Raw genomic sequence first — 15,873 nt, 5'->3', positions numbered from 1 at the left:
TGGTAAGGGTGGATGTTCGGGTGCCTTTGCGAATATGTGTGGGAATATCTACATGATTGTGTGTGTGTTGTTGCGTACGTATATGTGGGGGTGGGAGGGTCAGGCTGTCTGTATTTTTCTTGATTTTCATTGATGTTTTTCATTTCTGTTATTGTTTTTAATCTCTGTTAGGCACTTTGTGTTACTCTTTGTATGAAAAGTGCCATACAAATAAAGATTTGATTTTTGATCTTTGTCTTTATACTGACTTACGGCAATTAATTAATTTCATTAATATCTAATAAACTTAGAAACATAAATAGTACATCAAGCAGTTGGTATATGTCCTTCTTTTGTGGTGTCCTCTCAAATAGACCATGCATTGCTGTCCTTCCTTATAATACATCCATGATTGCTGTGCTGCTACTTCCGGGAACTATTGCGATGCTCCACGTTCTGTTGTGAAAAAAACGGTCCATTGGAGCGAACGGAGATGACGCGACTCTCCCTTAAAGGGCTCTGGTGCAAACGTACAAATACACATTATACAACAGTTCGTTCCGACCAAGCAAATTGATTGGTTAAGGGGCATTCCATGAGTGCTGATACAGGAGTACAACATCACTTGGACTGTTAACTTTTAACTCTGCATGTATCACTCAGCTTCACGGCCGTTCAAAATCCGATAATTAGTGCAAGAGTGAAAGTGGGATATGTTTATAGTACGGTGTAAGCATAGGTTCAAACTGTTGGTTTGCGCTGTTCACGCAGCTGCCAGTTGGCCAGTTGGACAGGTTGAGGGAGGAAAGAAGAGGAGAGAGAGAGAAAGAGAGAGAGAGAGAGAGAGAAAGAGGAGTGGGAGGCGAGCAAGAAAGGACGGGAATTTTGTGTGGTTAGAGCTGACTGTTCATGCATTGGAGTTACTAAAAGTTATGAGGAAGCCCAGGAGGGGGCAGCTGTGACGGACGGGTTTTGGTAAACTTCCGTTCACTGGGAGTAAACCAGCTGTCACAGATGTTACAAGGATGTGCAGTGAGACAGGGACACACTCGTCTGAACCTATCCACAGCCTCACACACACACACACACACACACACATGCTGATACGGTACTCGAGGTAACGGAGATCACAGCAACGAGCGGACACACACTGCAGCGACGATCTGTCTGATCTAACTAGCTCATCTGAATCACACAGGCCACCAAAGTGTCTGTTAACAGACTGATTTCACTGAAAACACAGAGATAAATGTTCATGATACTGAGCAGCTGCTCTTTGCATAACATGAAGACCTAGCCAACACAGATGAGCGAGCAGCGTGCAGGAAAATGTTAATGTGTTGCTAGGCAACAGCTGTCACGTCCAGCGGTAGCGGAACTATTTGTTTCGGCGTAGCCAAAAAAAAAAACTTTAATTAAACAAACAAATCATAATCTGTTTTCGCCTGTTACTATTGACAAATAAAAGATGCCTGCAGAGCTGTTGTATAAAAGCAATATCACACTCGAGGTCGTGTGTTGTGCTGTAGCTATATCATCACGGCTGTGATTATCTTCAGCACTCGGCCTGCGGACTCGTGCCTACGACCGAATCACAGCCGTGACGATATACGAGCTCAACATCACTCCCTCTCCTGTCATATTGCTTAATTAACCTACATTCGGTCAGATGATTCGGGGAAGAAAGCTTAACACTTTTATTGTTGATAATTGTTAACACCACCTTCTGAACATATATATCATTATGTCAATAGTTACAGTGTACCCCTTTTCATTGTTTTTAAACTTGTTTTCTGCTTGTGTCATGATTTGTTTGTTTTTTACTCGTGTGTAACATTACATGGAGGACAGGTAGTTGTATGTGCCCGTAGGGGGTACTGAGTTATTGGAATCTGTGGATATGAGCACCTTTAAGATTAAGTGGTTGAAAAAGTGCTTAGAATATCCTGAGTCTTTAGGCTATTTTATTCCACATTATGTCCTTAAAAAAGCTGGAGGCCCAACATCGGCATGAACTTGGCTTCCTGGAAGAAATGAGTCAGGACACATCTAGTTGCCCATAAATGAGACCCCAGAACCAGGCCAAGTAAACTGGCTCAATTAGGGCTGCCAACACTGGGCCGTTACAAAAAAAAATGACCTGGCCTTGTATTGGCCCAAACTCGGCACGCTGGAAGAATGAAGTCGGGCTACATCTGGTTGCTAAACTCAGCTGATGAAAGATGCCCCAGAGTCAGGACAAATAAACTGGCCTGATTGCAGCTGCTATAACTGCCATCACTGGACCATTATCAAAATTGACCTGGCCCAGCACTGGTCTAAACCCGGCTTGCCAGTAGAAATGAGTCGGGCAGCATCCAGTTGCCTGACTCATCTAAGACTCAGGATGAATGACGCCCCAGAATCAGGCCAAATAAACTGCCCCAATGTTTGGGTAATTCATGCAATTATCATATCATTACAATATCATCATATCAGCAGGCATTTATTGCATAGAATATGTTTTGTACATGACTTTTTACCCAATAAGACAATTTTGTGGAATAACTGTGATATCACTAGTAAAAGCAAAAGTATGTTCTTACAAGCATGGATCAATAAAAAATATCATCTTTGTTACTGATGTGTTTGATAGTGGCCATTTCTTAAGCCATGTAACCTTCTTAAAGTTAAAGCTTTTCCTGTGACTTACTGAGAATTTAGTCTGTGGTTGAGGTGTTTCATAAATTTTAATTTACCAAATAATCCCCCTCTTTAAAAGTTTTTTGATTGATTTTTTTGTTTGTTTATTTAATGAAGTCTCTGAAACATAACGAGAATAATCCACCTTAAATTATTACAGCTGGCTTTTTGGTAATTTTTGCTCTTTTTTCAAAAGTGTTAAAGCCAAGACAGGCAGCAAGTCAGCCTACAGATGTATAACACACAACAAAAAGTACAAAATCAGAATATGCAACTCCAAAACAAGCAATATAAAACAAAAAGAGTAACTAAAAGGAGTAAAAAGTATGACAAAACTGGAAAAATCAAGACAAGCAAGATAGCCTACACCTTGAAATTAGCATATAAAAGATGGCTAGTCTAACTTAGATTGTAAGCAGGCTAACTTGCACACTCTTGGTCCTCTTCGCTCCAGTTTAACCAACTGTAATATGATTAACTGTGTTATAGTTGGTTTTATTTGTGCAAATTAGACTCGGGGAGTTCCCGCAGGTGGCGCTGCTGAGTCTTTTCTCTAACTTTCAGTGGAGGCTAATCTTTTTCTTTAAATGGTCTATAATCTGTCATATCTGGTGAAACGGCTACACATACGATGGTACAGAAATCATGGCACCTGAATGCGCGGCTGGAGAGAAATAAATTAAAGTGGAAATACTTTGAAACAGACTACTGTGTGTGTGTGTGTGTGTGTGTGTGTGTGTGTGTGTGTGTGTGAGGCTCGAGACAGCTCCAGCCAGTCAGACGCCAGCAGAGTTAGAGGAGCGCGAGCCCCCCTCTGCTTTGTCACTGTAGATCTTTCCTGTGTAGCGGCAGGCTGAACCCTGCACGCGCTGCAGCGTTTAAAGACCGTAGAGGATCCAGAGACACGGAGGGGACCGGAGCAGAGCTACCGGTGTCATCAGAAGACACCGTTTGTGGATTTATGAAGTGTGATTAATATCTGGTGCAGAGCCAGCTCACTGAGTGTGAGCGTTGGAGCGGCAGCGCATACCGGAGCTTTCTTCAAGAGGGGACCGGGAGTTTCACAGAGGGATGTGTCGGTACCGGGACAGCGTGTAGAGGACTTACGCGTCTTGGAAAAGTAACGTTACAGGCGTTCTCACAGTCAAGCTGACAGCTGAACTGTGACCTGTGACACTTTTCACAGTTTGCTGGAGTTTAAAAAATGTTTGTGTCAATTTGGAATATGATGACAAAGTGACAGCCCTGGACAAATAAGCCTCATTTTGTCCACTTTTGTAATTTATCCAGTCATATTATGGTCGCTTTAAAAATGTATGTTAAACAGCTTCTGTGAGACCAATTCACTTTAATAACAGCACCGGTCAGTGTGTTTGGAGTGTTGATTTTGCCTCTGAACAGTTGTTATTCCGTTCATGTGCTGTTCCCGTTATTGTGTCCAGCAGCTGCGGGTCCACTGCAGCCTATCTGTGCTCAGTGTGTGTATCAGTGTGGGTTATTCACAGAGCTGCTATGCAGACTGAGTGGAGCCGCGCTCAGACAGCTCCACAGTAAGCCCAGTTCTGAGGCCTCACAGAAAGAAACCTCTAGAGCTGAGTAACGCTCCCTGCAAGTCTCAATCCAAAGGGACGACTTGTGCGGAATAGCAGATGTTACACAGCTTTGTGTACTAATGTGGATCATTCAGGATGCTGCTATGCAGACAGAGTGGAGCCACAGAAAATCTGCTGCTGAAGTTAAAGTAACACACACGGCTGTGCAGCTTCTGTCAGTGCAGCTGAGCAGCTTGTGTTACACAGTTGGCAGCTGAGAGTTTGTCAGGAAGGTTGGGGTTTTCTGCCGAGTTTGTGTGGTACTGAACACAGCTTACACTGGTTAAGTAGGCTATGTGTACATTAAGAATGTGAACGTTTCACTCAGACTGGGACCAAAAGTTCAGTCTTACACAAACGTCCTCTTAGACTTTTTTCACAGTAATGAAGCAAAGCTTCCAGGAGGTGAACGTTTGGAAAAATGACACTCACACAGTGAGAGACCCTGTTCAATACCAACACTCTGACAGTTTTGAAGACGTTGCAGAATTTATACATAGTTCAGTGTAGGGCTGTACCTGATTCAGAATTATTACAGTTGAATCAGACTAGGTTGTTCACTACAAATATTCAACAAATTATTTTGTTTTCTATATAAAGGTTAAACATACACAGTGGGATGTTCAGTGTGAGCAGCATTCACGTAATATAGTAAACAAGCTAACAGCACTGGCAGCACGTCGTAAATGTGGAACAACATTTTTTGCTGTCACTAGATATCAAACAAAAGCCAGAGACTGTATTGTATGAAGTTTCTGTGAGCTGTAAAGTCACCATCTCTAAGGAGAAGGTCTCTGTGTTGTAGAGTGCTGCTGTTTGCATGTCTGCAGCTTTGTGAATGTCAAGAGCACTCACACTGCAGCAAAATCTGGGGACCAAGACATCCCCAGAAGTACACTGCTCAGGAAAAAACACAACGACTTGACTTCAAGTAATTTCAGCTGACAAAGGGTCTCCGACTGATGATTCCAATCTCTGACTTTCAAGGGGCAGCCCTAGTTCTGTGTCACTGATATTTTTCTTAGTTGGAAGTACATTTGTTGTACAATTAATTTCAGTTCAGGAGCTTATTTGTGACACTAATTGTGGGAAAATGAAGAACCCTCATCCCCTGAGTGGTACCTGGAGCAGATCCATGAACAAAGAGCCAGTACTGATGTCTGTGCCCGACACTAACAAGAAGTTCAAGAGGAAGTCCCGGGAGCCTAAAAGGGTCTTCAGCAGCCCTGAGCCTGAACACATGAAAACGTACCCAGCAAACATGTCAGATGTGGACTCTGTAGATGACACCCAGGCTGAGGGGTGTCATGTGAGCAGGTTGGCTCCTCTAGAGAGACAGCTGATGGTGTCACAGGAGGGGATGTCCAGTTCTACAGGGGCTCCTTCAGGACCACCAGAAGGCAGCGTGGCTCCAGCTCAGAGTGGTGCCATAGACATGCGAATTGGCATCAATGTGCCAGCCATCACTTCCAAACTGTCCCAGCTACCTGCCTCGCCATTCTCTAACTCAGAGATATCCCACTGGCCCACTGCCATCTCCCAGCCTCTGTCCAACAGACTCAAACTGGGCCTCCGCTCAACCTTCCCTCTGTCATCATCCAGCAGCAGCAGCCACAGCCACTCTCCCAGCCACCGGGCCTTCTCCCTGGAGCCCTCTCTTCCAACCCAAACTGGAGCTCCTCCTGCCCCCAGAGTCTCCCAGACCTCCCAGTGTCACGAACATGTGGAGCCCCAAGTCCAGTCACCTAAGGTGAATGAAAACCTGTCCTGATAAATATTACCTTGGAAAAATATCTTTGTATAGAAAATTGGTGAAGATTTTCAGTCTTCTAGGTCATTATAATTCTAAGTGCTGAAAAACCAATAGAATATGCACTGGACTTTAATTTATTGGTTGTTTTTCCATTAATCCATGGAGAAATAGAATACAACAGTCATAGCTATGCTTTCATTCGTGCATAACCACCTGTAACTAAGGATCGTTGTGTTTTCGCTAACGTAGAATTAACTGTTTATATCTACATATCCTCTGTCTGCCATGTTGTTTCTACAATAGCCCAGAAAAGACAAACCAAACACTAACCCTAAAAAGGGCAATTCACATTTTTGCATGAGCCAACATCACCACTAGGTAGGGGTGGAGGCAAAATCAATATGGCAATAGTATCACAATATTTTGGCATGTCAATTAGGCTTGGGAGGTTTCATGGTATTACGATATTCTGGGGTATTTAGGAATCCTGAAGGTATTTTTTTCAATACAATCATCAATACAGGTGCTTTTCTTCTATAACAGTAATTGTATTTAGTGCACAGCACGGACCACCAGAGCTCAGTCCCTGGTCTCGACCGGTGGAACAGGCAGCTGAACTGAAAGACACCCCACCTAGTGGTGGAGGGAGAAATTACAGGACTGTAATCGGGTGGCAGCCAGCAGGCAGATAGAGACTGTGTGGAATAACAGCATGTTTTTAACATGTAACTTAGTGAATTGCAGATTTATTTGGACCAAACTGGAGTTGGTGATTGTTGGAACAGTGGACTTACTGACTAGATTACTAGCAAGAGTAACCAAGACAGTTTGGCTGAGTTTTATTGTGTTTCTTCAAACATGAATCAAGCATGTTTTATGATGAGTTAACAAGGGGTTGCAAGCGCCGGTAAAATTTCAGGAAGGTATGAAGATGTGAAATATTATATATCACCAAAGCCTGAACTGCTTCCTTCTATATCTGAAAGGGTTTTAATCGGCCGGAGTTGGTCCACTTAAGTCACGGTGTGCCGAGCTAGCAGTAGGGGAAAACTGTAATGTGCTGCTGTGGTCCACCTACCTGTGATGTCCTCCTCCCTGTCTGTCCAGCTGTGTGACTATTCCAGAGACCAGAAAGAAATATCTGTTCTACAAAGTCTCTCTGCGTTCAGCTCTCAGTGCTTTTGTAGCGTCTAACTGAATGTCTGTGGTTTGGAGTTTAGTCTTCCTCCTTTGTTCTGTCTGAACTCTCAGATATCAGATTGTGATTTTCCTGATTGCTTTCAGCTGGACTGGAGCTGTGTGGAGTTTCCTTTCCTACTGTTCACATTAAAACTATCCACTGATGAACTGGCAGGATGCTTTTATTGTGAAGAAGGAAATGAAATGTGTTTTCAGCAAGTTAGCAGAGCTTTAGTGGTGCTATTTTTTAACAAAAACAGGTCTAATCGAGCAGTTCCGGACATATTCTGTTCAGCAGACGAGTTTCAAATACTACAGCGAGGAATAGTATAACTATGGAAGCAAATAAGAAACTATAAGAAACGAGACTGAAAACTTCATATTGAATTTCTAACACCATTGACTTGAAATATTTTATTTTGAAAGAATAGAATATTTCAGAATTTCAAGTTTTTGAAAGAAATTAAGTAAGAAAGAAAATGAAAAAAGGTTGTTTAATTTCCATGGATTAAATTCAGATGCAAAAATTCATGTTGAAAATTTTCAAAGAAAAAAAACAAATTTGATTGGTTAAATTCAGATCTACAAAGTCGAAGTAAAAATAATTCACATAGCAATATCTGGGCTGCCCGGCCTATCCTGTCCTAGGTAGCAAGGATGTTGCCATTTGAAATCTTATAAAGTACATGGTTTTCAAAGTAAAATATTTTCATTCTATGAATTCAGTGGTGTTTAAATTTTAATATGAAGTATTCAGTGGCTGTTAAAATTCACGTCTGTGTCTGATTTGTTTACATACACAAGCAGAAACAACCACAGTGAGCTGAAAGGAACTGCAGGTGACAGGCTGTTACTGTGGTAACCCCCCCACTCTGGAGAAACCCTATAAGTGACATAAGGACAAGTTCAACAAGTGTGCTGATGTTTTGTTGAGTGAAACAGAAAAATGTCCTTCTACTCTCAGGAGTTGACCAGGAAGCGGGTTGGGGTGAGTGCTGATGGACCTGGGCGTCTTCCAGAGGTCAAAGCCATTCAGCAGACCAGGAGGCTTCTAGCCAACGCCCGAGAGAGGACCCGTGTCCACACCATCAGTGCTGCGTTCGAGGCCCTGAGGAAGCAGGTCAGATTACAGCCAGTTCACCCTGAAAACAAACACCAACAACAATGTATGTAGGAGCTCAAACACACACATACTGTACACAGAAACATTATGCAAAACTGCATACATGGTGGTTTTGGTTTCCTTTGACAATAGATGTGTTTATGGTGGCTTCAATGTGCAGATACTAACCATACTATACCTATGACTAAGACATAAAACAAAAATAAGTAAGCCTGTCAATAATTATTTTATTGACTTATTATACAATAGACTTGACCATGATCATTTTGGTGACCTTAAAATTTTATTAAGTTTCAAGCCGATTCAGTATTTTTTAAAAAAATTTTTATTTGGTGTCTTATTCTGTCGCTTAAATTGCCGTAAACTGAAATAAGCTCCAGACACGAAACATGACTTAAATGAGGTGCAAATGCTTCTCAAGAAATATGGGCCAAATTTGCCACATGGTGGGGTTATAATTTAGGCCTAAAAAATAGTATTCCAAAAGGCCACGGCCCTCACACCGCACCTCAATGTGCTCTCCAAAAAAGCCTTTTCGACCATACCAATCTGGTGTGGTGGCTTCTTTTGCATATTTACTACATACATTACATACTTTTTTTACATACTGTTTTTCACACCTGTGTACTACACATTAATACACCTGTGTAGTAATGATGCTGTTTAATTAGCATCTTGACATGCAGCACCTGTCACGTGGATGGATTATCTTGGAAAAGGAGGAGTGCTCACTAACACTGATTCAAACACATTTGTAACAGAAATTTGAAAGAAATACTATACTATATCTATTGAGTGCACAAAAGAAGTCTTTTATTTGTAACTCAAACCAATGAAAAATGGGAGCAAATATAACAAAAATAACTTTCTTTGCCCATCCTCCTTCATTTCCTTCTCTCTCCAGGTGCCGTGTTACTCCTATGGGCAGAAGCTATCCAAGCTGGCTATATTGCGTATTGCCTGTAACTACATCCTGTCCCTGGCTCAGTTAGCTGAGCTGGACTACAGTTCAGACCACAGCAGTCTGAACTTCTCTCAGTGTGTAGAGCAGTGTACCAGGACCCTGCAGGCCGAGGGCAGGAGCAAGAAGAGGAAGGTAAATGCTGCACTCTCTCTGTATATAACATACATTCTTAAAACAGTGTCTGTGGTTCCAGTAACAGAAAGAGACAAATTCGTCTGGTCTCTATATATTATTCTGCCTGCTTCATGTTTATTTTTGATCATATCTCAGTAAGAAGCCCTCCTTGCTCCTGTCTTAATTTGCCATTGATTATAACTTGACGCATTCTCCATGTTAACCTGTTTCCTTGATAAATTCTTTACAAGACATACAGGACGAATTCCACCACACACATTTTTAACACAAATACTGTTTTTACTCATTAATTCCAGTCATTTCTACTTTGCCATCCTTTTATGTGCAGTAAAAGTAGATTTATACTTGTGTGTCAGCTCTATGCAGAGCTTACGTAGCAGCCTATGCAAGTGGCCTACACCATTTGGAACATTTACACCTGTGCAGTGTCTATTTTGCACTGCAGTTACACCTCCACAACACTAGTTGACGATGGACTTTCTGTGAAGTGACTTAGAGTTTGATTGATTCAAAACACACCTTAAACACACATTAAACATGGCTTAATAAGGACAATATTAATCACAGGTACACTAATTAATTTCTTTATAACTCACAAGCTTCACAGACAAAACAATAGACTTCTGCTGGACACGTTTTCCCACAAAATAAACATGCTTATGTTATTAGCATAATCCTATGACATAAATTTTATTACTATTGCATAAATTGAACTACCTTCACTGTTCCCTCAATATGCACAGAGCTGTGTGAGTGCGCATGAATGTTTATAAAACTGAGTAGCAGGTGACACCTTGTAATGTATCCTTGGTCAGTATATGAATGTGTGTGAACGGGTGGTGTGAAAGTGCTTAAAGTGGTCAAACAACTTGAAAAGCGCTATAAAGGTGCAGGTAAAGGTAAATACCTTTACCTTTGTGATACTCAAAAAAGCATCCACTGATTTACAGATGTCTGGTTTGCCATGGAAGTCAATGGGAAAATGTCTTTTTGGATCACAGGGCATCATGTGATGATGTATTTTACTATTACTGTTTATGGCCACTACAAAAAAAAAAGAAAAAAAATCAAAGCCTGGCATACTTCCTTGGGGCCTGTGTAAAATTACCATCTACTACTATCAGGATTGTGCATCTTCCACTCGAAAGTGCAGCTGCGTGCTCCTTTGTATTATTTTTCTTCAGACTTGCACAAGTAAGCAGGGGTGGAGAGGAGAAATAAAGGAGAATAGATGCCCCAAAGTTCTATAATGGTGAGGAACCATGCTTTTTATTCTGGCAGCATGTTGGCAAAAATGTTGGTGACATTCATATGTAAGCAAACACGCATGTAAACACAATGGCCAATATGAGCCTATCCATATATCATACAATGGGTAAATCATGTCAATGTGTCAGCCCATGAAATGTAGGCTACAGCACAAGATTGTTTACTAATGAGTTCCCTACAGGAGTCAGCACGTTTACAAGGTACAAGTTACAAGATAGATTTATTTGTCATTTTTCTTAAACGTAGTTTAAGAAGAAATTAAATTAAAAATTATCCTAAATCCTTCTACATCTTTTTGGTGTGGAAGGAGGAGTTGAGGAGTCTCACAGTCTGGGGAAAGAAGCTGCTCTGTAGTCTGGTGGTTCTGCAGCAGATACTTCTGTATCTTTTTCCAGATGGCAGCAGGGTGAGCAGACTGTGGCTGGGGTGGCTGCTGTCTTTCAGTATCTTTTGGGCTCTGTGCAGACACCTCACTTCACAGAGGTCACTGATGCTCTGTAGATGGGAACCAGTGGTGTTCTCGGCAGTTTTAATCACCCGCTGTAGAGCATGCACAGTTAAATGGAGCTACACATAAAGCTCAATTAACTGGACTACTGTTCTTGTCACAATGTACAAGTGCAGGGGGAGAATCCATTAACTGACAGAAGTACGTCTGACTCCACCACAGCAGGTGGAGATATGCCCCCTTTCAGCAAGGACCTTCTTCAGGTTGACCGATTACATCACATACAACACAAGTTGGCAAACAGGTTGCATGTGGAATATTGACAACATGGAAAACTTTTCAGTGCTGTACATTTCGTACGTACTCTACACTTGACTTGGTAACTTTGTTTTGTTTTCTTCCCTTCTTATTTTGTTTTTCACAGCTTTTATCTACAAATTTTTGCTGTTTGACTTGTGGGCCAAAGCCCATGCAGGGATTATGGAGTATGTGCAGAACGCCTAGGCCAGTTCAGGCAATTACATGAAAGAGTAAATCAACCCCCAACTGCATAATCCAGGTTTGTTAGTACGACTTTGAGAAATTTGACTTAAGAAAAAATCCAGTTTTAGTTAGACTAACACAATAATTCGATTCCAACATCATGTCAATGTTGTAACTGGTCCAGTCATGGGGTATAGATTTCTCCTTAGTTGTAAGTTCAAGGTTCAAACATTATTAATAACCATATATTCAATTTTATTTCACAAAATGTTAACAACACATTGGCTCAGAGCATAAGAAATAAAACATCTTGAAAAAATAAACAGAAACAGCACTTCGAAATAAAAGCTCTGTACCAGGAATTCAATGTTCAATTCATTCAAAATGGACCCGCAACCCACCGGTTTGGAACCACTACCCTACGGTGTAACATTGGGACTCTGGCAGCCTGCCAGCTGCTGTCAGTCAAACACAGACAGGGACACTCCCCTCCAACATTTCTGATGTTTCCCCAAAGACCTTTTCTTTAAAGTATACAAAATTATGAAACATGAATGTGAAACACATGTTGACTTGATCTTTTACTACAAAGAGGGATGAGTTCATGTGATTTTCATATTTTTGACAAGACTCTAAAGGAGCATGACCCAAACGGCCATCTCAGAATCAGAATCAGAATCAGAATCAGAAAAAGATTTATTGCCAGGTATAGTTAACACAATACGATGAATTTGTTTCTGGTGGGTTGGTGCAACATAAATATAGAAAAAGAAAACAGATAAAATAGAAGATACAAATATAAAATATAAAATATAAGGTACGAGTCTTACAGTGCAAAACAAAACAAGTAACACAAGTAACACAAGTAACAGTGTAACAGTGCAAGAAACAGAACCATGGAATTAAAGTATATACAAGAATGGTTGGAGTGCAAGATATATATTGATATTTACATTGAAATTCACATTTATACAGGTTTGAGTGCACTCTGAACACATTCTGCACCCTTGTGGTTATGGAATAAACCTACATTAAAATAAATAAGCCTGGGTGAAAGGTTTTTATTAATGACACACAATCACAGTGTACAGCTTTCATATCCAGCTTCACACTTGTGCACTCATGTTGCTCTTTTAGATGTAAACTAGCTGAGGGCTTTTTCCCTGCTCGCTGGCTGTTTTTCACTGTGTGCATGCCTGCATGTGTGTGTGTGTGTGTGTGTGTGTGTGTGTGTTCTCAAAGTTCCAGACACCAGATGTTTAGAGTGGAGGGGAAGTGGAGCTGGCGCCATGAAGGGCAGAGGGCAGCGAGAAGGCACGCGAACTGAAACCACACAAATGCGCGCACACACACACACAGACACACACAGACACACACACACACACACACACACACACACACACACACACACACACACACACACACACACACACACACACACACACACTCACACACACACACACACACACACACACACACACACACACACACACACACTTGGCACATTCCCCAGCAGTCTCTCCAACACATTCCCCCACTCTGCCTCTCCAGGCCATCTGCTCCAACATACTTTGAAACAAGGAGGGGAAAAAACACAGTCATCATCAGCCTGTCAGACATCAGCAGCTGGTGGAAACACAGAGAGGGAGAGAGAGAGAGAGAGAGAGAGAGAGAGAGAGAGAGTAGGCTGTGTCTGTCTGTGTGTGTGTGTGTGTGTGTGTGTGTGTGTGTGTGGAGGGGAGATGAAATACTCTTTTTTTATATTTCTCAGAGCCACTTAGTCTGTGTGCACAGTTATCAGGAAAAAAATACTTGTATTACTTCATTGTGACTTTGATTCTTGCTAAAGCGTATGCCTGAGGTCACACAAATATCACCTGACTGATGGACATCCTGTCAGTTCTAACAGTTTACACTATTTACATTGTAGTTATAATGCCACATAATGTTAGCACTTTTACAGATATGCTTTTTCTGCAGAAAAATGTAGCTCATATGTGTTTACTTTCTTTTTTTTAGGGCTGTGCGATGGGGCTTTAAAATGACATTGTGATATTTTAAAGCTATACCGCAATACACGATATATATGTCAATATTTTTAAATGTCCTTTAAACTAATGTTGACTACTAAAATCCAAAATTAATGAATGAACTGCAGTCACATTAAAGGTAAATTATAAGTTATAAAATATAATAAAACTGAATACACTACTGTTATAATAACATTTAATGAAATACAGTTATAAGGAAGTTAAATAAAGTACTTTTATAAGGAAATTATAATTATATAATTAATTATAAGAATTGTTATAATTAAATAAATCAAAGGGGATCCATGGTGCTTTTAGTTTGAAGGACCTGGCTTCTCTCAGACAGGAAATGTCGATGTTTTTGTTGTGCACTTAAAGCTTCTGGTCAACAGTTGGATGTTAGCTCACACACCTCACCTGCTCACACACTACCACCACTACGAGTCATTAGGTTAGACTGTTACTGCAGTGCCATTAAGTCTGATGATTTATTCTCTTTAAGCTGGAAACAAACTAACAGCTTCATATATTAACAGTACTTGCAAATCGCAGTAGAACTCCATGGTCACAAAATGTAAACTTGTAAACTTATGCAAAATGTGGTATTTCAGGCAATTTGAAAAAGCCATATTTCACAAAATTGCAATGGAAACATTTTTTTTGGCTTTTCCAGGTCACATGATGCTTTAGCTATATGCTTGTCAGTAGTAACTGGCTCCCTCATGATGCAGCAGGAGTTACAAGAGGTGTTATTGCATCACATAACTCTTCAAAAGTTGAGTGGATCATCCAGAAGTTTTAAATCCTGAATTCCTCTGTAAAATCATGGAGTATGACCTCCCAGAAATGCATACCTAGCCGTTCCCACATATAAGGGGCTTGCTTTTCCATTATGGCTCCATAACACGCCTACGTAGCCTTGGATTGTAAATAATGACGGCTAGTGTGGTGGCTGCAATAGAAATAAAGCTGCTAATGTTTTCAACATCCATCACACCATGCTTCTTGGAGTGTTATCACCAAAGGAGAAGTCGCAAAACATCACTCAGTGGAAACACAGTCATCACCATATTGTGTTTGATCAACATTTTTAAGTACCGCTTTAGTTTTGCGCAAACCTGTAAAGGAAGTCCGTCTAGTAAAAGCAGCAGCAGTCAGTAATGGGATCATGGCAGCATGTTTTGAATGACTCATTCCTCTCTGTGTTTCAGGAGTAAAGCTGGTAGCGATGGACACGTTCAACACACACAGCTGTGAGGAGAGCACCGGGAGGACAGATGACGAGATGAGGTTTAGAGAGAGGATGAGCGAGAGGTTAAACATGAGCTGCTCTCACCACTCATTAGCAGATAAACTAACGTCAGTACATATCTGAGGTGCTATTGTGAAAGCTGTGTCAAGGCCCACCAACAACATTGAAAAACTTCAGCCCTGAGCAATAACCTCCACTCATAACTCCACTGCTGAGCTCCATCTCTGTGTTGGAGCCATCTAACAGTTTATATTTCATGGCAGCCCTGACCTGTGAGCTGCAAAAATCCCCATGAGCAAGAAGCTGGTCTACTCATAGAAAAGGTGAAACACCAGTTTAATGAGGATCAAACATCTGAAGTCAAATTATACAAACGTTACTGCAGTTCAAGCAACTCATACAATATGCAGTTTGTAACAGTAGATGTTTTATAGTTTATAAGCCTGTTATAATTCAGAATATGCCAATTATGTTTATGCAATACAATTAAAAAGATTTTGAAAATTTTGACCTCCAGTGTGATTTTTCACAATATGCTTATGAAATACATCGACTGTACATTGTATGTGTTCTATATTCATTGACCCTTTGAAACCTGGATTGACCCTTTGGACAACGTGAAAACAAAATGCCTCGGGCCTTGGCTATCGTCGGCGAGGAGGCATGAAAATGTAAAACTACTGCCGACTCCATGACACTGTGGTCCCCTAGAAGCTTCTGGCTAAGTGTTAGGGACAGAAAACAAACAGGGAAAACACCTGTGGCTGAAGCCGTCCTCATCAGGTGAACGGATGCTGCAGCTGAACTGTACTTTCAGACAGTGGCTACCCAGCTAGCAATTTTTAGTTCTAAAAATGTTTTGAAAATTGTACAATGCAATGTTTTAGTAATGTTTTAGCGGCAAGTTTTCTTTTAGTTCCCAGAATGTTCTTCTTAAATTAAGGTTAACATTCTTTAAATATCAAAAAGGACGAGAGCAGCCAC

General features: G+C 41.0%; 1 protein-coding gene across 1 annotated transcript; it reads left to right on the top strand.

Moving 5' to 3' along the window:
• The first annotated feature begins 3,510 nt into the window (after positions 1–3,510).
• On the top strand, positions 3,511–15,393 carry atoh8 (atonal bHLH transcription factor 8). Its single transcript, XM_042493983.1, has 4 exons — positions 3,511–6,003; positions 8,150–8,305; positions 9,213–9,404; positions 14,849–15,393. Exons 1-4 carry the CDS (start codon positions 5,347–5,349, stop codon positions 14,852–14,854), a joined length of 1,011 nt encoding a protein of 336 aa, XP_042349917.1. The 5' UTR covers positions 3,511–5,346; the 3' UTR covers positions 14,855–15,393.
• The last annotated feature ends 480 nt before the right edge of the window (positions 15,394–15,873 follow it).

Source organism: Plectropomus leopardus, chromosome 9 (assembly GCF_008729295.1).
Source record: "Plectropomus leopardus isolate mb chromosome 9, YSFRI_Pleo_2.0, whole genome shotgun sequence".
Lineage (NCBI taxonomy): Eukaryota > Metazoa > Chordata > Actinopteri > Perciformes > Serranidae > Plectropomus > Plectropomus leopardus.
The sequence above is the reverse complement of the archived record's forward strand: the minus strand, read 5'-3'. Positions and strand labels throughout refer to the sequence as shown.